This window comes from Camelus bactrianus, chromosome 33, assembly GCF_048773025.1.
Source record: "Camelus bactrianus isolate YW-2024 breed Bactrian camel chromosome 33, ASM4877302v1, whole genome shotgun sequence".
Lineage (NCBI taxonomy): Eukaryota > Metazoa > Chordata > Mammalia > Artiodactyla > Camelidae > Camelus > Camelus bactrianus.
In genome coordinates, this window is record NC_133571.1 from 4,856,403 (window position 1) to 4,884,393 (window position 27,991).

Sequence of the window (27,991 nt, forward strand, 5' to 3'; positions counted from 1 at the left end):
TTCAGAAATTAACTTTAGGAGGAATCAGCCTCCAGATGTTCGAACAAAGAGGTACAGGACAACTTCTTTCAATAGCTGCCTTTCATTTTATAGTAGGTTAAAAAGATAAACATGAGGCCTCAAACTGGCCCGGACATTTCTCCTCATCAGGATAGAATCAGAAAGCAGAGAAACATACCTAGGAAAGAAAAATCACTCCTGCCCCAAGAAGTAATGAGGCTGTTGAGAAAATCTGAAGAGGGTGAAGCACACAAAGCAATCCTCAGGAACGTGAACAGTATGCTTTAAAAACCCAACCCACGGCCAACCTAAACCAAGTCACTGTCAGTCACTTGGCTCAGCATCCCCGGGATCTGGGCCTCTTGCAGGGGTTTGGCGGTTCCTGAGCTAAGATAACTTTTTCTCTTTGGCAACATGCCCTAAAAGCAGTGAATATCCACAGGGGATTATCCTTCCAATGACCTCTGGTCACAAAACATGGAACCGAAAGCAGGAACTAGAGCGCACAGGGCCAGTTAAGCCTAGCGTGACCTCATTTGTACCAAAGGACATTTTTTTCCCTGTCCCAGGAATTTCCCAGTCATTAAAAAGCACATGTTTGTGAAAGGAGTTAAGCCTTTTAAAGAACTGATTTGTGTGTGTGTGTGTGTGTGTAGCAATTACTTTTAGTCACCAGTAGGAATTACATTATAGTTTCCAAATACATTAAAAGGAAAATGTTCCCTGGGCACATTCAACAAAGCTTCAACTTCGTAAAGATTTACAAACTTCCCATGGCTTGCCAAAGCCAGTGGGCACACTCTGGTGGTCTATCTGCACGGAGGTTGACTGCAGAGTATCCCCTGGTCTTCAGAAGGCCAGGGCTGAATTCAACGCAGACCTGACGCCTCAGAATATCTTACTACCACAGATTCACTCCAATCTTCTTCAGAGTTTGCTTAATTCTGACACATCTTCACATAATCTCAGTCTCTCTGACAGTAACAAAAAGCAAAAGGTGAAGACCTGCACGTGGGCTAGAGCCTTTGGAAGGGGTGCCTTCTGCCCTGAAGGTTTGTAGGGTCCATTTACTAAACGTCCACATATGCCAGTGACGCCAGTCAGTGTGGATCAGTGGGGAAGCAAGGGCTCTGAACACGTGCACATTGTTCTCCTCTTTTGAGGAATGCAACTCCATACGAGTTCCATCCAGCCTCCCACAGGCCAAAATCTCATTCCTCTTACCTGTATCTATCCTTGCCTTTAACAGGTTTAGAAATATGATTTAGAAAAGAGGACTTAAGATCAAACTGAGTTCAAAATCCAACTCTGACTCACCAGTTAGATGACCTTGGGCAGTTTACTTAAGCTATCTGAAATGATTCCTTATGTATACATTACTTTTATGGGAATTAATGGAAATAAATCCGACTCTCTGGTACATAGTAGGTGCATAATAAATGACAGTTCTGACTATACTCAGCTGACAAACATGGCTCCTACTTTCCAGAGTCTCAAAACCTAGTGGAGGAGCACACGGTAGATGTGAGAACACCCACCCCACAAGTGTAACATTTAAAGATTCTCATCACCTAAAAATTACCAGCAGACCCACCACTAATACTGACAATGAGAAGATGGTGCCTGTTCCAGTAGACAGAGGGGAAACAGGAAAATGGTAGCTGAATTTATAAATATTTCCAGTGAAACCTTCAGATCAGTCCACAGAGATGGGAACAAAAGCAGATCTCTCAAAATTAAGACTGAAAATCGACCTAAAGCCAGGCCTGTATGTGGGAAGGACGTCGACGTGCCCAAGCTAAGATCAGGACCTCAGGCGTCATGCTTTACAGCTACCAAGAAACAAGCCACGAACTCCCTTCCCAGCACGTGAAGAACGCGCAACAGGAGAGCTGGGTGCTCTAATACTTTCATAACCATTCGCTAGGGGATCTGAGAGACAAGGGTTGGGAAGGAGACAAAAATCCATGTGCACAAAAAAAGAAAATCAAAGAGATCTGTAATTTCTTCTCTGCTTCCCCAATCTAAGACAGAGATAGTGGCTTTCTATCATCCCTACTCCATGCACACAAAAGTAACGGATAGGAAGACAGCTGGAAAGAGAAAGCCATCTGCGTCCAGCACATGTATTGTCTGGGGCTCAAACAGGAAGTGCCCGGAAGCTTCCATTGTGTGGCAGCAAGAAGTCATCTTCATCTCCAGTCTCATTAACAGCTCCACGCCACTGGGTCAGCACTGACTGACCCCCACAGACTAAATGTTATGCTCATGAAAAGTCATGGGATCCAAACAGCCAACCATTAAACAGTCCCAGCAGAGCCAGAGAAGTGAGCCCTGGGCAGTGGGAGGACGCAGCCCCCAGCAACTGGCCCTGCAAGCTGAGGCAGCCCTGCAGCGGCCCCCACGCAGTCCCTGCTCTGGTCACCTGCACCAGGTGGCCCGGGGGTCAGGCAGGAGGCGGCGGGTCAGGACATGCATTTGTGTGTGTGTGTGTTGTGATGAAATTTAGTTGTCATTGAACCAAGTGCTTGTTCGTCTCAATTTTACATAAAGAAGTTGCGGCTCAGACGGATTAAGCAAGTACCCCAAGATCACACAGCTAGTAAGTGAACGAGTCACTGCAAGCCAGGCTGGCTTCAAAGTGCGCCCTCTTTCTACTAGGTGCCGTGAGAGTCCCACTCACCTTTGACATTTTGTGATTCTACATATGTTTAAAATATATACAGCCTTTATCACGCTCAAAACAAGTAAAAATCCACAGATAATTTAAAAACAAACTTCTCATTTCTGCTTTATGACACATACCCATAAGCTACAGAATTAACGGGAACAATAAGTCTGCCTTTAAAGAAACATCCATAAATAGCCATGTCTTTTTATTTACTTAAGTATGAGAAAATTATATTTCAGGGTCAGAAACTAAACGACATGGATATATATTTAATTACTATTGCTCTAGACCAGTGGTTTACAACTCTGTCTACACATTAAAAATCCCAAGGAGCTTTTTAAAAATACAAATGCCTGAGTGCCACTCCCGAATTTGCCAATACAACTAGAGGAGACCCATTTGCTTCTGTTGTTACTCAGGGTTGAAAATCTTTCCTTTAAGGTGTAAATGTGATTATCAAGACCAATACTCTTTTGCAGTTGCCTGAGTAAGTCGTCATTCATGAGAGTAGTTTCTTTATTTCAGATGGTGTTCAGAAGGAGTCCTACCTTGATTTCCTAAAAAACTTAATCCTCGATCCTTACTAAGGTACCTGATTGTATAAGTGAGCTTCCCTAATTTATATAAGATGGTCTGAATCACTAAAGGTAGAATTTGGGTAAATAGGCTTATCAGTGAGAGAGAAATTGGGGAGCACGGAACCTTTTCATCATCCCCCAAATCACAACCCAAAGATCTCCACTTTCCTCATAAGAGCATTTTGCTTGCAAGGACATAATATACCAAATTTCTTCATTTAAAATGATCAAATCCTAATGTTAGATACTTATCTTTATGGCTAGGCCTGTGGACACCAGTGGATCAAATTTTATGACTGGTATTTTTAATAAAATAAGTCAAAATAATGTCACTTCAAATAACCAGCTTAACTACTTCTGAAAGATGTGTAATTGTAGTAATCATCGATCTTGCTAAAGATTCAGGCATAATATTAATTTTCCCAGCCTCTGACTAAACTTACTATATATAAACCAAACCAAACCAAACCAAACCAAACCAAACCAAAACAAAACAAAACAAAAAAAAAAAAACCCACTGCAAATTAAATATAGAACTTTGAGTCAGGACCTCTGTATTTCAAGCCCAGCTGTGCTACTGACCTTTATTAAATAAAATTAGCCAAAATCTCTTCACCTGGGAGTACGAAATCTTGGGGGAAAAAGAAGCCTCTATTTTCCCATCCGAAAAACACATAGAAGAAGTTCATAGTTCTCAAGGTCATTTTGAAGTACAGCATTGCAAAGTTAAGCACTTGTAAACAGAGGGTCAGAATGTACCAGTGATTAAACCACCTTTCAGGAACCTTGGAATACCATCTGTGAACTACCACAGTAATTTGCTAAACGAAACTGGTAGTCCAATCAATTACAAAAGACAAAAATGATAATAAAAGAAAAAAATAAATAAAAGTTGGAGATGCATTAGAATATGTAGTTCTGTACACACTGGTTGAACATCTCCATGATTTAACCCAGTCTGCACTTTATTCTCCTTGGGTGAACACAGGTACACATCTGGCCTCATGAAAGCTTAGGCTGAAGGCTGACATTATGCTAACTGACCCATAAAGGGATTCAAACTGATAATCTTGGTCCTATTAGAAGTATGTTTTAATTGGCAAAGCATGATGTTCATTATCATTTAATTATTGATTTTAACTGAATATACTTAATGTATAATCAATGTGATAATTAAGCCTTTTTACGTGAAGTATGTTGGCTTTCCAAGTATTTTCCCCTTTGTTATTTTTAATGCCTTTCCAAAACAGCCACTGAATTTCAATTTGACAAGACCTAATACCATCACTACTGATTTAATCTGAAAACACACATTCCTTGAACTAAAGTGGATCCAAGGTTATTTATTAGTTCTCCTCCTCAGACAAGAGCACGTTTAAGTAATCCAAGAATTTCTGTTTTCAATGAACTCCGGAAAATACCACCACCACCTTCAGCTTGTTAAACACTTCACAGTTTAAAATCACTTTCTTTTTCTTCATCTCATTGTACATTCACAACCACTTCATAAGTCTCAGGTATAACTATCCACATTTTACAGATGAAAATACTGAGATTCAGAGAGGTCAGAACACGTTGCCTCAGCTACAAGCTGGGAAGAGCCATCAGCTAGACAAGGACCCAGGTCTCTCATCCTTTTTCTCCCATAAGCCACCGCCTCCGTTGGAAATTTATCTCACTGGTGACGATTAGGAACTTACTCTATGTAATAATTTATATTTCCTTATTTCCTTTTATTTTTTCTGTAGCAGATATGAAAACAACGTTGAAAATTGTTTTCCCAAATTTGTAAATGTTTTTTGTTATTTAAACAGTTCTGGTATTATCATTAACTTCTTAATAGGGAAATTTCGGGAGAAATGATCTTCCCTGGTCACCATGTGGGCCAACGTGGCTGTCTGAATAAACCTCCTGACTGTGACACAAGAGGTAAGGCTTCCGGACATCTCGGGAAAACGGATACTGCTTCATTGCAAACCTTTGGAGAAACATGACTTTGGTCCTAAACCCTTAAACCAAACAGGACCCCACAGATGGCACAAGGCTGACTCCATCTACAAAGTGAAGTAAAAGTGAGTTTTCTGGATTCAACACTGTAATAGCAGTTGAGTGCCAATGTGTTGAGTGCTAAGCGTCAAAACACTTGGCCCAACGTGTTACATGCAACAGCTCATTTAATATTCACAAAAACCCATAAAAGAGGAAGAAGTATTATCCCAATTTTATAAATGTGAAAACTGAGCCCAGAGAAGTTACAGTCTTGCCCAGAGTCATTCAGGTAGTAAGGATCTAAGTCTGTGTAAGTGTCCTATCTATATCTGACTGCCTCCAGAAGCCAAGCTTTTAATCTGCTCCTCTAAACTGAAATACAGTGCTCCGCATTCACTAAGGCAGGAAACATTACAGTTGAAAGGGATAATTAAGTCTTAGCTAGATTGTATGATTTTGGATACAGCATTTATTTTTCTGAACGTCTATTTCCTTTATTATAAAATAGGGGAATTTTCAGCACCACTATTTCTCAGGGTTGGTGCAAGCTCAAAATGAAACAAGATTATAAACTATTATACATACATGTGCTGTATGTTAATTCTATGCAGAAAAATCTGTTGATGAGGAAGTAGTGAAACAATTGTTAAATGAACTAGACTGACCATGTCGAGCACCTAGCTCTGCTGCCAGGCATGCCTCACAGCCCAAAGATGCCAATTACGTGCTGCAAAGCTAATTAGTATCATTTCAACTCATGAGTACAGCAGTGGCCTTCATATTAGGAAGTAATTTCTAGCCTTTTAAAACATCTTTGCACGCTCCACTTGAGCAAGTCCCAAAACTCCCCTATTGTTTCCAGTACCTGGGAATTACTGTGACGTGTTTCCCAAGAAGGGCCTGGAAATAAGGGAGGGGATATTTCCGCCTGACAGGCCACTGAGCAACAGGTGAAGTTGGAGAGAACCACCCACAGGAAAGAGAAGAGGGGAACAGTTTAGGAAATACTATGTCTAATACTATTCAGGGGCACTTTGGCTTTCTATCATACTGAGAAAAATTATTCCGAAGGTAAGGAAAACTCTTCAACTATTTTAACTAAAATGGGAGCCTTACGAGTAAACGTGGGGCATCAGGTCTCATTGGCAAGCTCTTTCCTACAACCAGATAGATCCCTAAACTGGATTAAAGAATTGGGCATGAAATTCATTTTGCTTTGTCTCTAAATGGACTAAAGTAAATTTTTGATTATGTCTTGGCTCCACATGTGGCCCAAACAGGTAAGAAAGTGCTGACCATGCTGACTTTAAGCAAAAGGCCTCATTTTAGAATTATTGCTCACTGTAAGTAAGTAAACTGTCTTTCAGATGCCAACCACGGGCATTTCGTTTAGCCGGTCAGTGCCTAAGAGTCTGATTATTTCAGGATTCTGACAAGATCAAGTCCCTGGAGTGGGAAAGTTTCAGATGCTGAAACATACAGAAACCATCAAATACTACCCAGGGAGGGTCCTGCTCGGCGCTCCTGCTTCAGCCCCTCTTGGAAGATAAACTTCAACAAGGGTCTGAATATAATCAGATCTAGTGTTGACTATAATCTGATGATCTAAATGGATACAAAACTAGCTAGCTTACTAGGCAGATGTCTGGCAGGTAATGATTGCCATGTCATCAGTGTTTATAATGCACTACGTCCCTAAGCTAGGGGGACAGAATAATCACAGTTCATTCTGGAAAAAAAAATGCAGGATGAAGAATTCTAACACTGCATGATATGAAAAATCTTTCTTTTCATTTAACTCTGAGTACGTTTTTTAACCGAGGTATCACTCCATTATATAATATGTATTACATGGCTTCCTCATTCCTTCTAATAAATTATTTCACTGCACCAAGATGTGTATATGCATAGATTTTCACAATCTATGAAGAGAAATTTGTACGCTTACGAATGCAACTATTTCTATGATAATGACTGCATACTCAGAAATCAAATGACAAGTAATGTCATTGCTCTTCCCAGACACTGAAGCTGTTGGCAGTGAGGGTGGCTTCTTTCACTCTGTTTAGATCTGCCTCACCCATGGGAGCCTGGAAACATACAAACATGACAGTGGACAGGCAACCTAGGTCAGCCTAGAGGCAGAGCCCTGACAAAGAAAGAGCCCTTTGTCATTTCTAACACAGATCTGTGTTGGATGAACTCATAGCACAGTCAAGAACTAAATTCGTGATAGGAGGTAAGGTTCAAGAAAACCAACAGGAAGTTGCTATCAGCCACTCCTTAGCAGTCACAAAGTAGGGAACCCACAAGAAGCGAAACAGGGAGTCCATGCTGAACACTATTGCATATTACCAAACTGAAGATGGAGCGATTCACGGACACTTGGAAAGACACGGTGAGAAGAGCTTAGGACCTGAAACAGGAAAAATGGGCACTAAAATAGGTGATTATGAGCTTCTTGACTTTAGGCAAGTAACTGCTCCCCTCTGAACTTTGGTTTCTTCACCCTTCAATTGAGCCTAATAATGACCCTTGCCCTGGCTGTCTCATACATTTCCTGAGTGAATCGGGGTGAGAAAATGAGCGTTAAAAACAAAGGTTTGTAAGCTCTATGCAGGTATCACATATGAAAAGCATCGGCTTATCACTCCCTCCTGGCCCTGAAGTGGGGAAAACCCAGCGGGAAGAAAATGGTGTCACTGATACCTCGTGTTCTTCGCTATTTACTCTCATTGGAACCAAAATGTTATCTGTGTAGATGTCTTAGCCATTTGTTTCGTCTCACTACCTAATAGAAAATTAGTAACTGGGAGAAGGGGCCAGAGAGTAAAAGCATGTGAGTAAGAACAGTTTCCTACAGAAGAGGGGAAATGTTTCTGGAACAGTATTGTTTTTTCCAAATTCTTTCTAGAATGCTACATGCATTTTAAATATCTTGCTCTGGCATTCAGCTTTACAAATATCAGTCAAGTGTTGACCCACACAAGTCATGCACACATAATCATACCAGAGAATTTTAAAGATATAATACTCAGGGACTAGGTATTAACTGGATATCATTCACTATTACCCAGTTTTAAAAAAAAATTTTAATTTCCTTGCACATATAAGGGCTCTTAATCAGAATCCCCAAGGCAAATACAGTGCAGGGTCATCCATGATTGGCGTAACACATATTAATCCATAAGCTATTCACTCAGGAGGCAACATCTCTGGAATCTCTATGCATCACAAAATATAGTAACATCAGCCCTGTTTAGTCCTATGGGCCTTATTTAACATGAACCTTAAAGTAGCAGTAATAGTTCTTAAACATAACAGAAGTTAGCCATAAGCTTATAAAATTAGAAGTATAATGTCACATAATCAAAGGAGCTATATATTATTATTTTGTTTTTGTCTACCAGTATATCTACACCATTCATAGACCAAGAATGTTACCTGATTTACTGTGCCTACAGAGTTCTTCACACATCTGTGTGAGAGGGACCCAGACATGCCCACTTCTGCATGGTCGTCAGTGTAGGTCAGAGCCTTGTGGGGTCAGACACCAGATTTGATTTTAGGAACATGGAAAAGCTATCTCCTCCCCCCCATTCCCCCAATGTTCCCCACAAAACATACTTTTCACTCCTGCATTAATTAATTAATAATTTAACATAAGGCATTTAAAATGCACACAGTCTAATCTGTCTGGTGGGAGAGACTCATAGCAGATTTTTTGTGACATGAGGTTTTGATATAGGAATCAAGAAAGATAGACAGAGATAGAGGGGGGAGAGAGACAGAGACAGAGAGACACCGAGAATAGGGACTATCAAAAAGAAATGCTTCTCTTTACGTTTTCTCAAACTTAGCCCACAGTATATCAAAGTTTACACTAGTATAAAATGCCAAGGCAGAAACTGTGACATGCTCGACTTTGGTTCTATTAGTTACTCTGGAAGAGCAAAATAATAAATTTTGCTATTTTAGGTTTTTAAGATGTTTCCAGGCAGGTACAACTTGATTTGACTATAGATCACATAAAAGTGGCTGAATACCTTATCTTAGGGCCAAGAATTGTTGTTCTGATCTTATTTTTAAATTCATATTTGTAGACTTATATTTTATAGAGTTACAATTGTAACATTTTTATTGACCTATATGTGAAAGTGACTTATTCATACATATCCTTTGAAAAATTACGCCTCTTGAGAAACTTGTAGTAAAATGCTTTTTCCAACTACATAACCAAAGGAACTGTTAATTTCATTACAGTTATCATTAATGCTATTAAGATGATAGATCCCATTGCTATAATCAAAACAATTGCGTACCGATGTTAATTATGTCTTTGGGACTGAGGTACTTCTCAGTAGTCAAAAAGCGAAGTTCATGGCGGAAAATCACATCTACTACTTAACGCAGTATTTCATTTCCTTCGTCCTAGTCCACTCCCATCCCAAGAACACGGCTGAGTAAGGAGAGAACTACCTGAGTGCTTAGAGAACCAGCAGGCAGCAGCCCCATACGCCCCAATACTGACAGCCAGCCCCTCACAAGCTGTGGGTGAGCATCACCCATTCTCCTTCAGCAGGGAAGCTAGGTTGTACTTTGCAAGCACACTTTTGCAGAAAGAATTAATTCAGAACAAAAGGAGAGATTGGTTTTATTTGAAATGCGTTTATAATGGCAATGAGTTAACACAAGAAGGGGGAAAGAAAGAGGCTTGATAGCTTGCAAACACTGTCATGTCCACAAAGTGCTTATTGATCTTTATATCAGGAGGAAACAATAAATCTTTCTTCTCCAGCATCCACACGAGAAACTCCTCATATCTGTCTGAAGCTTCAAATGGAATTACAATAGTTTGTAGCTAAAATTTATTCTTTCCCTCAGTCTTTGTTCCATTACAACACAATCATCTCATCAGTATCACCGCTTATGATAAATGTCTTTGGAGGCAGATTCTTTCGTTAAGGAGGTAAAAGACATTTTCATTAGTGTGGCAAATTTTTAAAAGACACAATAAAAGTAATTATACTTACTCCAGATTTCTGTTGAATGATATTTTAAAATTCAGAATCACAGAGAGTCATTTCTTTTCTGCCCTATATAATCAATGATAGATAGATAGATAGATAGATAGATAGATAGATAGATAGATAGATAGCAAAAATGCTATTAAAATAAACTCAGGTTTATATCTGTAAATATATGATAAAAATACAATTTGCAAGAATCAATGCGCTTTCCTTTCTGAAAACAAATAAATTTCTTCAGTTAAAAATCAAATATCTGTAAGACAAGATTCAAAAACCAAGTCACCTCTTATACACAAATTAAACCCATCACAGAAGGAAAAAATGAAATTGGAAGACAGACTCAGCAGAGTGAACATTTGGAGAGAGAGCGAGAACCCAGAAAGAATTTGGTCAGCAGGCATTTAGACAAGGTGTGTTTCTCTTTTGTTGAGACCTACAGAAACTAACTAAATTAAGATGACAGGCTTCTCACTAGTACAGCGACAGGTTCTCCCTAAATTTGCTCTTGGGGTAATGTGATTTTTCTTTTCTTCCAAAAGTTCTTGCTTTCCCTTGGGAAAACTTTATACAAGAAAGAGGTTGGGAGAAGGATAAAATCTTCCTGAAATTTCATTCCTGAAACGTTTGTAACAGAATCATGAGAGAAAAATGACGGGGAGGGAGCAGGTGGTGAGCAGGGTGGGTTACATGTATTTTCTGTAACTAAAACACCTCAAATTCCTGACACAGAAAAGGCCAGCGACAAGTATCGGTTTAATGAACGCATGTTAAATTTTTTAAAAATATGTTCAAATATTTTTCAAATACGTAGAAAAAATTTATTTTATCTTCTCAATATATAATGTAAATTGACTAACGTAGCAGATTATAAGAGTATTTAAGGAAAATCCAGTACTTTTTATTTTTTAACTTTGCTGATGACTAGAACCATTTTCTGCTCCATAGATCTTCTATTTTGGCTCAGGATACAATAAAGTCAAGCGTGCATAGAAAGTATGTAGTAAATATACGATGAAGGAGTAAAAGATAATGGAACATGATATTTACATTTGTACATGTTATTGTTATTGATTTTATTTTTCTAAAATGCACTCGTATTTATTATCTTACTTGTTCCTTACAATATTTGTGTGATGTATTTAGAATAAATATCTTTATATTCACTCTAAATCTCTTAATTTAGCAAATACTTATTGATCAGCTTCTACATGGCAGGCACTAGTAGACTTGGGAGTTGGCGGTATATAAAAAGACAAAAATCCTCACTAGATGAGGTTGAGTAAAATTCACCCAGAAAAGGCAAGGGAGGGGGTCAAGAAGCTGCACTTGACTGTAGTGTCTTGCATGGCTGTATTTTGGCCTCTGAACTGTGTAAAATAAATTCAATATAACAGCAAAGTAGAGTCCTATTCACTCGGTGTCTAATACCTTGAGAGTTCCTTCCATTAGTGACATTTCCATCAGTATCCAAAAGCACTCTGACACTAAATAAAGTCATATCAGACACAGAGATGGTAAGAATATGGGTTATATATATATATATAAAAATTACATATCTCCAATCGCATTTAAAAGTAAAAGAGAACAAGCTAATAGAAGCATGAATCAAAAAACAGTTCCCTCCACATGATGTTCAATTAATAAAGTCCTATCTTTAGATGATAAGAGAAAATCTGAAGTTTTCAGATTGACAGAACAATCTGAAAGTGATCTCCAGTAGAATATACCAAAAAATATATACAACTTCATACTTTGACTATAAAATTTCTGAGGAATGAATTACTGACATTTCAGACCTCATCTGACATCCCATGGTCAGTGTAGCTACCATAGCTAAGATATACCTAGAGAGCTGCAAACAGCATAGCAATTTAAATTTGACAGTCACTAGATACACAGAATCACTGACCAATCACTGAGTTACAGAGATAAGTCGAGATACGATTGTCAACAAATTAAGTGTAAATAAAACCAAAATCTGATAGCTGTCTTTGCACCATACTCCTCCTATGCCATGTTGTACCCGCCTTGATACAGAGAAGTTAAGTGTCCTCACTTTTGGCAAAGGAGCTAAACAATGGCTCTAGATGGAATCTATCCTTTCCCCAAATCTATTTATCTCATCCATCTCCAGCTTTTTCGACTGCGCTGTTATCTTCAGACATGAGCTGCTGCTTTAATAAACTTTGATTTGGCCTCATGGGCCCTGCCAACTAGCTCTCTCTACTTGTATTGCCAAATGTGTTGGAAGACAAATTCATGCCCACGATATCCGTTTACTCATTATGTATTCTCTCTTTAAATCTTGTTAAACAGGTTTCTATCTCAGAGGCAGAACTGAGAGGCAGGACTCACCTTTCTAAGGCCACCAGAAACCTCATTCATCCTGGGTGTGAAAGGACCACCCTTACATTCACATGGTTTTTCAAATATCACCTCTACGACTCTTGCTCCAGCTGCTCTCCAGCCACCTCCCACCACACAGCCAAACAAAAAAAGCATCCTAGCTGGGAGGAGGGGATAGCTCAGTAGTAGAGCACATGCTTAGCATGTATAAGGTCCTGGGTTCGATCCCCAGTACATCCATTTTAAACAAACAAACCCAATTACCTCCTCCACCCCTCCCCCCAAAAAAGGAAAAAAAATTTCTAAGAAAAGTATCCTAGAACTCCTACACTCTTTTGGTTCCCTTTCACATAGTGCTTCTCAGTTCTCCATTGTTCTGATTTTCCCTGTCTTTTCAATCAGAGATGTCAATTTCCAAGATACTTGCTCTTACCTCCGTGAGCTCTTAGCTAAACTCCAACCCCAAATCTTTAATGGTCTATTTATTGAGTCATCTGCCTACAGTGTGACAGGCACTGTGCTGAGGCTGGTGATCCAACAATACCAAGCTCACAAAGAACTCAGGGTCCAGAGCCAACCATTTGCACTTAAATTCAAAACACTCAAATCCAAGGTTATCATTATATTCCTTCCAAATACCACCTTCACTCTGCTGACATTTGCACTTTTCTCAATGCCATCGCAATTCTCAAACTCACTATTGCAGGTTGGGCTCCCTGGGAAGTAGACTCTGAGAAGGTCAGAATGCAGAAAGCTTACTAGGGGGTACTTTGATGGGATCAATACTCATCAAAGAATGTAGACAGAAGCAGAACTGGGAAGGGGAAGACGTTGGACTGTGATGCAGTCTCAATGGAGGCCACAGAAGACCGTACATGGAGTTCCAACTTCAGAGTTGGCTGAATTAGGGCGGGGAGGGGGCAAGTCTTCAGATCCACGTGCAGATTAGTCACTGGAAAAGGGAATGACCTTTAGCAAGGCATCTCTCTCTTCAGTCCAGGCAGTACATACAGGAGACTGACAGCTGAGGGTGACTGTGAGCAGCACTTGTAGCAAATAAGGAATTAAGTCCATTGTTACTAACAGGGCATCTAAACAGTGCATCACAGCCTCCACCACACCCACAGGGGTGTGAAATGCACAAGCATGATGGGAGAAATAGGGTTCGGAGCTGAGTCTTATCTCTATCAGTAAGTAATTAACTGTGATCACAGGCAAGTTACTCAACTTCTCTGAATCTCTCACAAGATTATTTTGAAAATTCAAGGATACATATTATAAAAACACTTAAATTCTGGGTCCACAGTAGTTGCCTAACAGATGTTAATTCTCCTTCTTCCACCCTGTAAGTTTTTTTTTTTTAACTATGCTCTTTCTTTTCTAAGTACTGAAACTTCTTTCAAAATGCCATTTGTTCATTCAATCAATAAAGATGTCCTGAGAACCTGCCTCTAGACAGGACTATTCTAGGCACTGCAAAGACCACCGCGAACAGCTCAGGCAAGGTCCTTGCCCTTGCAGAGCTTAAACTACAGTGAGGGAAGACAAATAACACATAAGTGAGCAAGTAAATAAAAAGATAACTTCTGACAGTGAGTGTTATGATGGAAATAAGCAATGATGTTAAAGAGAATGGTTGGTAGGGGAGAGATACCATCTGATGAGGTGACGCTGAGCTGAAATTTGAAAGCCAATGAAAGGTCAGTTATGTAGAGAACTGCAGCAAGGGGGCATTCCTGACACAGGGGATATAGAACAAAAGTCCTAAAGAAGACAAATGAACTTATACATAAAACAGAAACAGACACACAGGCATAGAATACAGACTTGTGGTTGCCAGGGGGAAGGCGGGTGGGAAGGGATAAACTGGGAGTTTGAGATTTGCAGATACTGACTGGTACATATAAAAGAGATAAACAAGTTTATGCTGTACAGCACAGGGAAATATATTTAATGTCTTGTAGTAGCTTATGGTGAAAAAGAATATTAAAATAAATATATGTATATTTTAAAAAGTCCTGAGGCAAGATAATACCTTCCTGAAATGTTTAAGGAGTGTATACAAAACTGTGAGTGTAGGTTAGAGTTCATGGAGTGAGGTCAGAGAGGTAGTTTCTTGGTATCTTGTAGACCTTAGTAAGGCATCACTCCTGCATTACTGTTGTTAAGTATTAAATAGAATAAAATGTGTGGTGCATTTAGTACATGCCCAGTACATGGGAAGGACTTGATAAGTCAGCAGTTATTATTACTATAATCATCATCATCATTACAGTTTCAACAGGCCTTTTTACATATAGACCCTTCCTTTGTTCATATGCCCTTCTTATCATCCCAAATAAGGAGAGGTTGGGAGAGCATGAGGGGGAGAGACAGGAGGGGCAGAAATAGCTGTTGTGCACATTATTTGGTAATTTTTTAAACATAGTTTAACATTTTTTATACCCAAACAGACCTTATCAAATTCCTGTCTGAATGTCCTACTTCTTTTGTCTACTTAATGTATATTGAGTGCATGCTGAGTGAATCAGTAAGTGTTCATTTGCTAAATAAATGCTGTCTGAATAAATGAATGTGAGGAGCAGGGGAATGAATGAATGAACAAGTGACCAGTAAGATCACACTTATTGTTAAGATTTCTGGGAGGGAATTTCTGGGAGATTTCATAACCCTGAGATGTTGTATACCCAAGGTAAAAAATATTTCCCATAAAAAGCATGAGCATGCTAGGCAAGAACTACAGAGAAGGGAATTTCTACAGGTTTTGGAAAAGATGTGTTCGGAGGTAACAAGTTTCCAGATGTGGTTAACAATATGCAGATTGGTAAGAGAGCTGATAAGAAGCAGTTAAAGAAAGCCACCAAAGTTAACTGATCATCTACTGTATTCCAATTACTGTGTTAGGCATTATACTTTTAATCTTCAAAGTCCTATAAATTATTATGTTCATTTTATAAATAAGAAACAGCCTTAAGAGAGGTTTATTCATGAATGCACAGTATGACGACTGGGGTTAGTGTCTGATTCCAAAACCTGTTCTTTTCCCAGAATGTAGATAGTGAAGGGATCTGAACCAACGCCTTGGTCCTCATGAAATCAGCACCGCAGCATGATGAAATAATTCATTAACAGTTAAACACACTGTCTTCAACTATTCACCTTTTACTATATATCTACCCTTGAGTGACAGATTAGTGTTATTATATATGATTTCAGAGACAGGAAGCAGAAAGAAAATTATTTCCCCAAAGTAATATTAAAACAAATTATCTGGATGCAGCATTAATTGAATGCGGCCTCTGCCCATAGGCACCCCCCTACCCCACCCATCCTGCATTCACAGCTACACTAACAGGCATTTAAAAAAAAAAAAAAAAAAAAAAGACAAGCACATTAACCAAATCATACACGTAACTCTAAACGTTTAAAAAAAAATGTGTGTAATCATGACTAATTTGCCTCCCTTTGCCTAAGGGAATCCCTGGTGGAAAAGCAGAAAACTGAACATGCATCCTAACTCAGACCAGAAGAACCATTTGTAATAGGAAAGAACAAATCTGACTCCGTATTAGATGTTCCTTAGGCTTTAACCCTGTGCCCTGTTTTCTAGGCTCTGTCTTGCCAGCTCTGCACCTTTTTCAAAAGAATGTTGCCTTTAACCTGAAATATACAGGAGAGCCTATTCTCAAGGCTCTGACCTTTAAGGATAACACTTTGGCACTGTAAAAAGATAGCAAGTTGCAGAATAGAAAATAACATTTGTTTTGTTGGAGGTTTACAGGGACACCATGATCTGACCCATGTGGACAGCTACAAGAACAAAGAATGCCTGTAGCAAGAAGTTTGCAACAACCAACCACATCTCCTCCCCTTTTTAATATAAAAGGAGCCTGAAATCTGACTTGAGCAGGATGGTTCTCCAAAACATTAGTCGGCTATCATCTTGGTCTGCCAGCTTTCCAAATAAAGTTACTATTCCTTGCCTCAACACCTCGTCTCCTCATTTACTGGCCTGTTGTGCAGCGAGCAGAATGAGTTTGGACTCAGTAACACATTTAGTACCTCAGTGCTCCTATGCAGAGGAAATTTCATGGTATAAAGCATTTGATTATCTAAAACACTCCATTTACATGGTAACTAACCTTATTACGATGATCAAATCACTATATTGTGTAACAAGAAGAAACATAGTGTTGTAAGTCAATTATACTTCTAAAACTAACTCGCTGAAAAAAAGATCAGATTTGTGGTTACCTTGGGGTGGGTAGTTGGAGAAAGGTAGTCAAAAGATACAAACTTCCAGTTATAAAACACACAAGTATTAGGGATGTAATGTACAGCACGATAAATACAATGATCACTGCTGTACGTTATATATGAAAGTTGTTAGGAGAGTCAACCCTAAGAGTTCTCATCACAAGGAAATTTTTTTCTATTTCTTTAATTTTGTATCTATATGAGATGACGGATGGTCACTAAACTTACTGCAGTAATCATTTAATGATGTATATAAGTCAAATCATTATGCCACACACCTTAAACTTACACAGTGGTGTGTCAATTGTACCTCAATAAAACTGGGGAAAAAATAATTAAAATCAATCAATCCTTCCACTTACCAGGATATTCACACATCTATAGCACAGTGATAATTAAGACAAAAAGATGACACCAAGGCACTGAAACACACAGGGAAATCTTTGGGATTATCAAAGACTGATCAACAAAATGGAAATTAACTCAAGCATATTTTATTGAGTTTTTGTCTACTCACAAATTGATACTGCATGTGTGATGGTTTATTTAGAATGTCTGATTCACTAGGACTAATTTTTACCTTTTCAGATAAGAAAACATCTGCTGTGTTCTCTGATACATTAAGAAATGTTTTAGGAGCCACGCATTACTCTAAATCCCATAGGCTCTGAAGCAATGTCCCAAGTCTGAGCCACGGAAACTTTACTGTGTAACAACTAGGGCCCACAAATAATGCACTGAAGGATGTAACTGAATATCCTTATATTTTTGAAGGATTACTTCTAACCTTTAAAACATAATATAAATAGTAATCAGAAAGCTAGAACTGGGGGGAGGGTATAGCTCATGTGGCAGAATGCATGCTCAGCATGCACAAGGTCCTGAGTTCAATCCCCAGTACCTCATCCATCTAAAGATAAATAAACCTAATTACCTCCCCCTCCTGGCAAAATAAAACAATTAAATAATACAATAATAAGTAAATAAAATATTTATTTTAAAATTTTTGATTTAAAAAAAAAAGCTAGAACTGAGTTTTTTTCAAAGACTAACTAGTTACCAGTCATGAGCCTGGTTTGGCCCTGGGGAACCAAACAGCTATTCTAAGAGCATGAACAGTAAAAGAACAGGACCCAGATATAAATTAACATCAGATCTGTGTCCAATACCAGAAGGCTAGAAACGCCTTTGTGTATTACTGTCTGCCCCATTTGGCATTCACTCTCATTATTTCCCAAAACATAAACCTCCACCATTAGATTGCCCCCTAACGCCTCAAACTCAATCTGACATACAGGCTTTTAACATACAATGAATACTTCCACCATTTTATACATCTCTAGGTCATACCCATTCTCTCAGTTTGGGCTACAAATTCATCATCTCCAACCTCAGCTGGGCCCTCAGAAAATACCCAACAATACGTTCCAAGTCACACTAATTCTTTCAGTTTAGACTGCAAGTTCACTATCATCACCCTTAGCTGGGCCCAGCTGAATAGCCAAATACATTCACCTGTTCCTGGTCAGTTTTCTCCCCCACTCCTTAAATCAACAATTTCTAACTTTATCACTTTTCCCAAGGACTCTACCCAACCAGTACCATTATTACATCTATAATGGTTAACTGTAGGATAGATATGTAGATGTGCTGGTTTGCAGAAATTTCTAACACAATGTTTGGTAATACAGGATTTCTTACACACTGAATAATGAACAGAATAGCACAGTATAGATAATGTCTTTGTGTCTTACGGAGATACATATCTCTTTAAGAGACAGTGTACAAACACTTGTAAGTATGTGTTACCCCCAAATAGTTAGTGTCTATGGGCATCTTCGGATAATCATGCTAACCAAGTTGAAGATAACTGGCAAAAACTCTGGAGATTATTGTGAAATTTCAATAAAATATCCAATAAGGAAGTGTTCTGAAAATCTTAAAGAATTCTTTAAAAAAAAAAAAAACAACTGTAACTATATTTACTCTTATTTGTGTCTGAGAACGTCTAACAAGCAAAACAGGTAAAATAATCAACTAAAATACAACAGCACAAAACCCCTGTAGCATACAGAGCATTACCACATACACCACAAACCACACAAGGATTTATGCAATCATTTATTCATTATCCTAACAAGCATTCACTGAGTGCCATTATCTATCAGACTTCCTGCTAGGCATGGACATGCACAGATCTCTGTCTTAAAGAGGCAGAGTAAACCAAAATCACATGTCAATACAATAAGTCTTATTGTACAGATTTGAGTACAGGTAAAATATGCAGTGACTGAAACAGGATGGGTGTGTGTGTGTGTGTCTGTGTCTGTGAGTGTGTGTCTGTGTTTGTGTGTACACAAAACTAGTAAGAAAAACTATTCTCTCCCAATATTAAGTTGGAGGGTCCATGCAGGAAGAAGCATAGGTATAAAGCAACAAGGAATGGAAGCATTTTTAGAACATTTTCATTTCCTCGCTGGGCACAGCTAACTCATATATAACAAATATAATACAATAAATGGAAAAAGGAGTCAAGTGGACTCCAAGGGCTTGCAATTAAGTTAACATCAGGACATCCACACAGACAGCCTCCTCTCTTAGTAATAGGTTGGGTCTAGAGTACTCTGCAAATACAAATTTCTTCAAATGCTGAATCACCATTTCTTTGAAGTGTTTAACTAGACCCCTACCCAACTCAGCCACTGAATTAAAAAAAAGACTAACTGGCTAAGGATGTAGAGTTTAGCAACATTATATTTGTCGTATTTGAGAGCTGGTCCTGTAATCTGATATCTGAATCTCTTACTGCTTCTTATCTAAGGAAAACTTTTTTTCTGGCACCTAGATCTATTTATTTCTCTCTTCACCTTTTTAAAAATTTTATATTGGCATGTGAACAAGTCACTGCTTCAAAATGAACCAGTCAATGAAACATTTGAGAAATGTCATGCCAATCCTGCTCAGAAAAATATAAACACTGATAATAATGACAGATTGCCCATCACAACAACCCTTCTTCTCCCTTCTTCTCTATCATTCCCAACACTTTTGAATAGCTTTTTTTTTTTTTTTTGAGTAATGAGGCCACAGGACACTTATAGCAATGACATGTGACCTACTGAACATAAACTGGGGGGGGGGGGGTTGCTCAGGAAAAATGGGAGGAGAGGCCACAAATAATTGAAACTACAAACGATGAAATCTCATGTATCTTCTAACACACAGCCAGTAAAATTATTTTGAACACAAAGGATACAACAGTGGGATATGGCTCCAAGTCACCACCTCTATTCTATCCTTATTCGGACAACTGCCTGAGATACAATCATGTCAAAGGAGCCAATTCCAGGACCATTCTTTCCAAAAAAATGAGTCTCCAAAGCTCACTGAGCCTAGATCAATGATCCTGAAGGTGTGGCATTCAATCATCCTTAGGTACAACTTTGGTAAGGCCTAGCAATCACCTGAGTTGTGTTTGGAATATAGAGTCCAGGCCTCTCTCCTTAGAGCTATCAAACCAGACCCTCTAAGGATGAGGCCCAGGAACCTGCATTGTAATGATTTTCTTTAGATATTTCTTATGTTCACTTAAGTTTGATAACCACTAGCTCAAACGAAGAACTGTTTAATAAGCCTCAAATAAAGCCTGTACAGGAAGTGATTTCTCACTGCTCTAAGAACGCTCACTGTTTCTCAGCTCCCCACAACAGCCACAAGAAACAAATCTCCAGCCTTCAAAGCTATTTCCAGCTCCCCTACTTCCTGTATCCTCTAAGCTGGAATTTTCAATTTTATGAGGTGCTCTGAGCTTACGGCACATCTCTCTAGATCTTCAGACCCTGTCCTGAAAGCGATGTTTGAGGAGCAAGGTTATGTCATCCCATCTCCTAGCAGTGCATTTTTGGCAACAGTAGCCCACTTGCTGACAAACATTTCTCTCTCACTTGAGAGAGAATTGTACAGAAAATATAAGCAGACTTATACTGGAGACTGGAAGAGACTGGGGAAGAGTCACTGACTTTGCCTAACTTCTTAAAATACAAACGGGTTTCTCGAGGAGTTCCAGGGGGAGGATATTGCTTCCATCTGCTCTTTTAACACAACTTCATTTTGAAGTTTTGCTTTAAGTGGCAGGTATAAATAAAATTCAAACAGGTTCTTCAAAGATCTCTCACAAGCTGGGTACGAAATCTAAACATTCTGTTGGATAGAACCAAACGTAATACAGAAAACATCAAATACAAAAGAAATAATGTAATTTGATAATTAAACAAGAACATCCATTCATTTATTCTGAGCTATTTTATTGAACATCCATTAAGTATCAGGTTCTGTGCCAAATACAAGATAAACCTAAGAGTATTGAGATTAGAGTCAGAATTTAAACAGAGGAACCTTGTAAATGTTCTCCCAGTTTCTGCCACTTAATTTTCTTTCTAAATGTGTGAGAAATTCAGTTAACAATGTATCTTTCTAGAGATACCCCAATTATTTTACTATCATAATCAATAAAATATGTAAATTTTTTAAAAATTTTACCTTTGGCTCCCTATGACGGAAGCAAGACAAAACAGAGGCGAATGAAAAGAGTAATGATGATCAGAGGAGAAAAACATAATAGCACTCAGAGCGCTTCACGGTAGATAAATTATATACTAAAAAGGAACATATAATCACGCCACCTCTACCTACAAACTAATCATCACTGATGTCACTTCCCATAGTCAAAGTTTATCTTTAAAATGAGGCCTAACAATTGAGCTGGTCATCAAACAAGAATAGACTGCTGTACACAAAACATAAGAGCCATTAGCTGGGTAATTGTTGCATCTCACAGCTTAAACCTTTGAACACAAACGTACAAATTCATTTAAATGCAACGGATGGGTAACACTTGACATTCTCGGGCAAGTGAAAGAAGCCATTCTTCTTTCACCTATTTTTTTTTTCTAATTGAAAAGTAATTTGTTGTGAATATTCTACCAAATATATATGTTCTAGTATTTTTATAGAATTTATAGTAGTGGTTTTCATACTGCCACATAACATTCAACACTTTGATAGAAATGGTTGAGCCTGCAATGATTACATATGCTTGTGTACACACGAGTCATAGCCAGGGAGCCAAAAAAGGACTCCAGTTTTAATTTTTTTAATGATTGGCTGGGCAATGCCAACTAAGTCAACTGCTTTTTACCAGTTTTTTTAGATACACGGCAACAGTTAACATATGAACTTTTTCAGTAAGGTAACTAGCAAGTAAATTATTGAGGAAAAACAAAAATATTTCAATCATTTGGAGGCATTCAAATTTGATTGAAATTCACATATCTCAGTTTGAAACTATCATTTATTGAGTTCAAAGAGTTTAGGCTCTGAGAAGGTAGGAGTCGGCTTTCCCAGGGTCTTACACTTAGTAAGGGGCTCAGCCAAAAGTTATTCAAACCTATGTCTGTCAAACTTCAAATCCTTGTTCTTTCAACTCTGCTGTATTGTTTCCCAATGATTAGGGATGAGATAAAGAAAACCAATAGGAGGCCATTAAATTTTGATATCATATTGCAGTATCTAATGTCTACAAACGTGAAAATGTTCAACTCCCAGAACACATTTTAACTTTTCATTTTAATAAATCTGTTGCTCTGAAATTTATTAGCCATATTTGAGCCCCAAATTTTTAAAACATCCATTAAAACACATAAATGTATCAAATATCCTACCTGACAAATATATTTTATACCTTTTTCATGATTTACATGTTAGTTACACTCACACTTTCTAAGGTTTTCTTTTAAGGTTTTACACAAGAGAGTTTGTTTTATTTAATATTAGGAGAGGCTAAATATGTATTTTTTACATCCTTTCACTTATTCATAGGCATGTGTCAATATAACTTCCTTTCCAAAAACAATAAAACAAATTCTGCTGTTTTGCTACTTGAATTCAAGCTTACCTTCCTTTTCCTTTCCTCAGTGTTCTGTTTCTTGGACTACTCCCCATCTCAGTAGCTTTCCTCCCTTATCCACCACCCTTCTACTACTGTTACTTTAGCTCCTGCCATTCTGCTCACTGTAGCTTCTGAGGTCTTCAAAGCCACCTGTAACAGCCAGTTCTCCAACAAGGAACCTAGGAAAGCTTTGTGCTTGAGTTGGTCTACTAGAAAATCTTCACTGACAGGCTGACATTAGCAAACCCAAAACCAATGTCAAAGAGATACGGGACTAAGCAACTCTCATTTATTAAAAAAAAAAAAAAAATGGAAATAAATGAGTTACTAAATTCACTTTTGATGTAAAATCCCCAGCTGTTTCCCCATTTGTCTTCCCAAGTAAATTATTTCTAAATAATTGACTTAATAAGTGATTTATGCATCTTTAGCCAGGTCTTAAGGGATTATTTTTATTTTTATGGCTGCAATCTAGAGATTCACAATGAACAAAACTAACCGTGGATGATAAATAAAACTTGCCCTAGACATCTCCAAGATAACTGGAGTTCGTATAATTTTGTAACAGAAAAGAACAAAATTATTCTATATTAGATCTGTTCCTATGGCTTTAACCCTGTGCCCTGTTTTCTAGGCTCTGTCTTGCTAGCTCTGCACCTTTTGTAAAGGAATGTTGCCTTTAGCCTAAAATATACAGGAGCACCTATTCTCAAGGCTCTGACCTTTAAGGATATTAACACTTTTACACTTATATAAAGATAACAAGTTGCAGAATAGAAAATAGCATTTGTTTTGTTAGAGGTTTTACAGGAGGACCATGACCTGACCCACGTGGACAGCTACAAGGACAAAGAATTTCTGTAGCAAGAAGTTTGCAACAACCCACCACACGCTCTCCCCTTTTTAGTATAAAACCAGCCTAAATTCTGACCTGAGTAAGATGGTTCTCCAAAACATTAGTCGGCCATGCTCTCGGTTGGCCAGCTTTCCGAATAAAGTCACTATCCCTTGCCCCAAAACCTCATCTCCCGATTTATTGGCCTGCCGTGCGGTGAGCAGAACGAGTTTGGATTCGGTAACATTTTCACTGAATACCGTTTCCTTAAAATAAAGGCTATAGTTACAGAAGTTCCATGAGGTCAAAGAATGGGAATGTTTTCTTTGGCACTTGTATCACCAATGCTTTGCACAATATTTGCCACACTGCCGATCTTCAAGTGTTTTTCAACTGGGTGGAATAAATAGTACTTTGACGCCCCTGTTTACGAAAGTATTCTACTTTCCTCAGTTTTAAAACTCATAATTATGTCCTTGCTTTTACTTCAAATGCCACTGTGGCAGTTTATTGAAAGCTTGACAATACATTATGTCTTTGTAGAATCTCAGAACGAGGGGGAACTCTAAGAACAATACCTTACAGACGAGAAGCACCCTAGACAGTTACAGTAACATGCAGAGAGAGGTACAAGTACTTAGCTGTCCGAGGCACAGTGAACGAGAACCAGGTCTCCTGAAGTCTGGAATGGTTTCAATTTCATCAATTCAATTTACTTTTTTTTTTTAATGGTATAAAGTGCTATAATCTTTATAGCCAACATCACGCACCTAAAAGTACCAATCAGAATATCAAAGACCTGAGTTTGAATATCCCACTGATCAAATAATTCGCTGAATTGTTTGGCAATATCCTAGTATTTATTAAATTCATTTCCATTTTCCTACGTGCAGATTATTCTGAATTAAGAACAAATAAATCTCCAGGGATTGAGACAACATTCCACAATGAGATCACTAAGAAGAAAGGATCTTCCTAGCAAGCAGTTTCTCCTGGAGTGTACTGTGGCGGTCTACGAGAAGGTCTGCAACACTCAGGACAACTAGAAATTCCCATCTAAGAATACTCTGGTAATGGCTGTTTCCAGAGGCTTTTTTTAGGTCGGTTAGCTCTAAGGAAAGGATATTAGACAGGACCTAAGTGTTTTCAGAGAAGTTTAGAATGCTGACAATGTAGAAGAACGAATCTACTGGAATTTTGAAACAGCATTCTAGTTTGCCAAACAAAAGAAAACAGGGGGTTGGGAACACAGACATATGTCACTGCTTTGAAGTATACTATTTTCTTTGAATTGACAAGCCTGTTGGTGATATGGTCAACCAATGAGAATTTGCTTTATACATGCCTTATGCATTCACCTGTATGTTCTCAGCATTCCAGCTGTAGCTGTAAGAGCCCTTTTTTCACAATAGAAAAGAATTACAGCATAGAATGTGCATATAGCTGTTGCGTGTTTTTGATCATCACAATTATTTTCAAATTTCTTATCCTAACCACCATTATCTGGTTATATGCTTTTTATCCAGCAAAGAGCCAGTTATTCAACTTTCACCTTTATGAAAGGTAAAAATCAGACTGTTTCCTTCCTCTTATTTTGACAGTAAATACTGGAGTTCAGTTTATTTTATCTACTTCTCACATAAGTTACTGAGAAAAGTCTTATGCCAAACTGGCATTAGAGGCACTGCCATGACTTTTTATAAATTTGTGAATCTTGATTTTCAGGCAAAAAAGGATTATAAAAACAATTCCTAAAAAAAACTAATTATCTTCAGTAAAATCATCATATCAGATATGAATCTGTTACACTGAAGAACTGGTATCTTGCACAAATGTTGTTTTAGGTACTGACACAAAACTACAGACGCACAGGATTAGTGGGCTCCTTTTTAAAGGCTTATGTTCAACAGTTTGCAACATCAAATAGTTCCTAAGATTATGCTTCCTGGGAGATATCTGTATTAAGAATAGCAATCAGTAGCCAACCCATTCTGAGTTTTGCTTCCTAGGTTATCAATGGAAGAAGTGGCAAAAGGTAAACTGAATGCACAAAAAAAGGAAGATGAACAAAGAGTAATTTCATCGCTAAAAGCAAAGATCATACTCCATTAATGCAACGGCCATAGGGGTATTTGTAGGACTGCTCGGTACTAGTGTCCAGTCCCTCAGGATCCCATTCTTTCTCAGGTCACTCCTACCATCAATTGCAAGAGTTCTTTCAAAACAGAGACTCAAGAGGAGTCATACAAGATCAATATTCATGTTCATTTGGGGAACTTTAAAGAAGCAAGTCTCAGAGATGGGTAGGGAAAAGTGCTACCAGGAGTTGAAGTCCTTGAAACCAATCAAGGTGAGAATAAAAGGTGGATGGTGGCTTAACACTGAATGTCTTTAGGATTCTTTCTGCAATGGAGTGGATTCCTTCCAAAGAGAGCTCATTCAGTCAGAGAAAGACTGAAACAGAGGTCTCACATTCCTGCAAAGAGTGAAAGTCAAGGGTGGCTGAAATGGCTGAGCAGGAATGAGGCCAAAGCGCTCTGGACAGATGCCTAGAACCAGGATAGTCTGGGGCACACCTGGAGCTGCTGATATAGACACCCCTAAATGAGCACAAGTTTAGAGAGGGCCAGGAAGGCATTTATTCACTCAACAGATATTTATGAAAAGCCTACTATAAGGAAGCCATAAAAAAATGAGGGAGAAAGCAGTAAGGAATCCAGGGTAAAGAGAATGGGGGGGGGGGTGTGCAAGAAATACTGGAGAGATTTAGAAAACCAGACAGCAGATTTGCCCAAAGAAGATTGAGCCAATAAATGCCCAGTGACTAAGAAAAAAAGGATATGGGGGTGGTGAGAAAACAATAGATTAGAGGTTTCTTCCTCAGAAGGCAACTCAAAAAAGTATCTGACCATCAGTTCCTTAAGATTTGAGAAAAGGAATGCCACACAGAATGCAGTTGGCCTGAGGAATTCAAAGATGTCAGAGAAGGTCACGCTAAGACCAAGAAAGTGTGGGGGAAAAAAAAGACAGGAAAAGTTTCCTCTTAAGAGGGAAGAGTTCCTTTGGGATAGCGGAGAACAGAGATGGAAAGACATGGAAATGGGAACTGCAGAACACAGTGCCTGGGAAAGTTTGGGATGAAGAGAACAGGTGGGTGTGAAGGAGCCCTGGGGCCGTCAAGGTGACCGCGACCAAGGAGGGCGCAAGGCTGGAGGCGGGCGCATAGACCCCCTGATGAGGAGACCCCGGAAGAGGGAAGGCGTCCCGCTCTCCCGGGCTCCAGGGCCCCCGTCCACCCGCGCCCGAGGCCCGGGGTCCGGCCCCGGGGCCGTTGGGAGCCCCAGGCCGGGCGACGCGAGGCCGGGCCGCCCCCCAGCGGTCGGGCTCCGCGCACACGCCCGGGCTTGCCTGGCGCCAACTTTCCCGACCTGCGTCCTCCATCCCCCTGAGCGCGGCCCTCCCTGCGCTGCCCGCTTACCGAGGGCGCCGTCAGCCGGCTGATACTCTCGCCCAGCGAGTCCAGGTTGACCCGCCTCCGGCGCTGCGCCCTCCTGGCTCCCGCCGTGGCGGCGGCGGCGGCGGCGGCGGCGGCAGAGGCGGCGGGGGCGGCGGGGGCCGCCGCGCTGGGCAGAGGATGCCCGGTCGGGCTCCGGCTGCCGTTCCAGCAGAGCCTGGACAAGGGGCACTCCGCCTCCTCCTCCGGGCTGGTCTCCAGGTAGTCGGAGCCCAGGGAGCTGAAGGACTCGGACGAAATCTTCCTTCGAGACATGCTGCTGGTGGCGCTGCGGCGGCCGAGGCGGCGGCTGCCGGGACGCGAGCGAGCGGGCGGGCGGCGGCGGCCGCCGGGCCGGCGAGCGGCGGCGTTAGAAGCGTCGGGGCCGCTGGGCGCCGCGGTCCTGCTCGGCCGGGAGGGCGTCCCCGGAGCCGCCGAGCCTCCGGAGCCGCCTGTTCATGGCGGGAACTTGGGGCGCCGCGGCACGTTGGGGCCCGGATTCGGCGGCGGCGGCCGCCTCTGCCGCTGCTGGCGCGACGCCGCCTAGGAGCACCGCCTCGGAGCGGCGGCCGCTCTCCCGGTGGCGGGGAGGCTGCGAGTGTGCGACCGCGGGCGGCGGGGCGGGGAGGCTGCGGCCCGCGCGCTCGGGGAAGCAGAGGCTTCTGCTGCCTGCGCGCCTGTCTCGCCCCCTTCTCTTCGCTGCTCCCGCCCTTCTCCTCCCGCCTCTCTCCCCGTGCTGCCCGCCTCCTTCCTTCTCCCTTTAACCGCCCCCCCACCCCCACCCAGCTTTCCCTCCGCCGGCATCACGTGTCGCCATCATACTCATTGGGAGTCTCTGCCTCGCC

General features: G+C 40.0%; 1 protein-coding gene across 2 annotated transcripts in view; it reads right to left on the bottom strand.

Moving 5' to 3' along the window:
* Window positions 1-27,545, bottom strand: part of GUCY1A2 (guanylate cyclase 1 soluble subunit alpha 2) — a 262,757-nt gene extending 235,212 nt beyond the window's left edge. For both annotated transcript variants that reach the window (XM_074357101.1, XM_074357102.1), the window contains exon 1: window positions 27,132-27,545. In XM_074357101.1, the coding sequence (XP_074213202.1) occupies window positions 27,132-27,422 (291 nt within the window). In that variant the 5' untranslated portion in view covers window positions 27,423-27,545. The remainder of the gene's footprint in view (window positions 1-27,131) is intronic.
* Window positions 27,546-27,991: the final 446 nt, after the last annotated feature.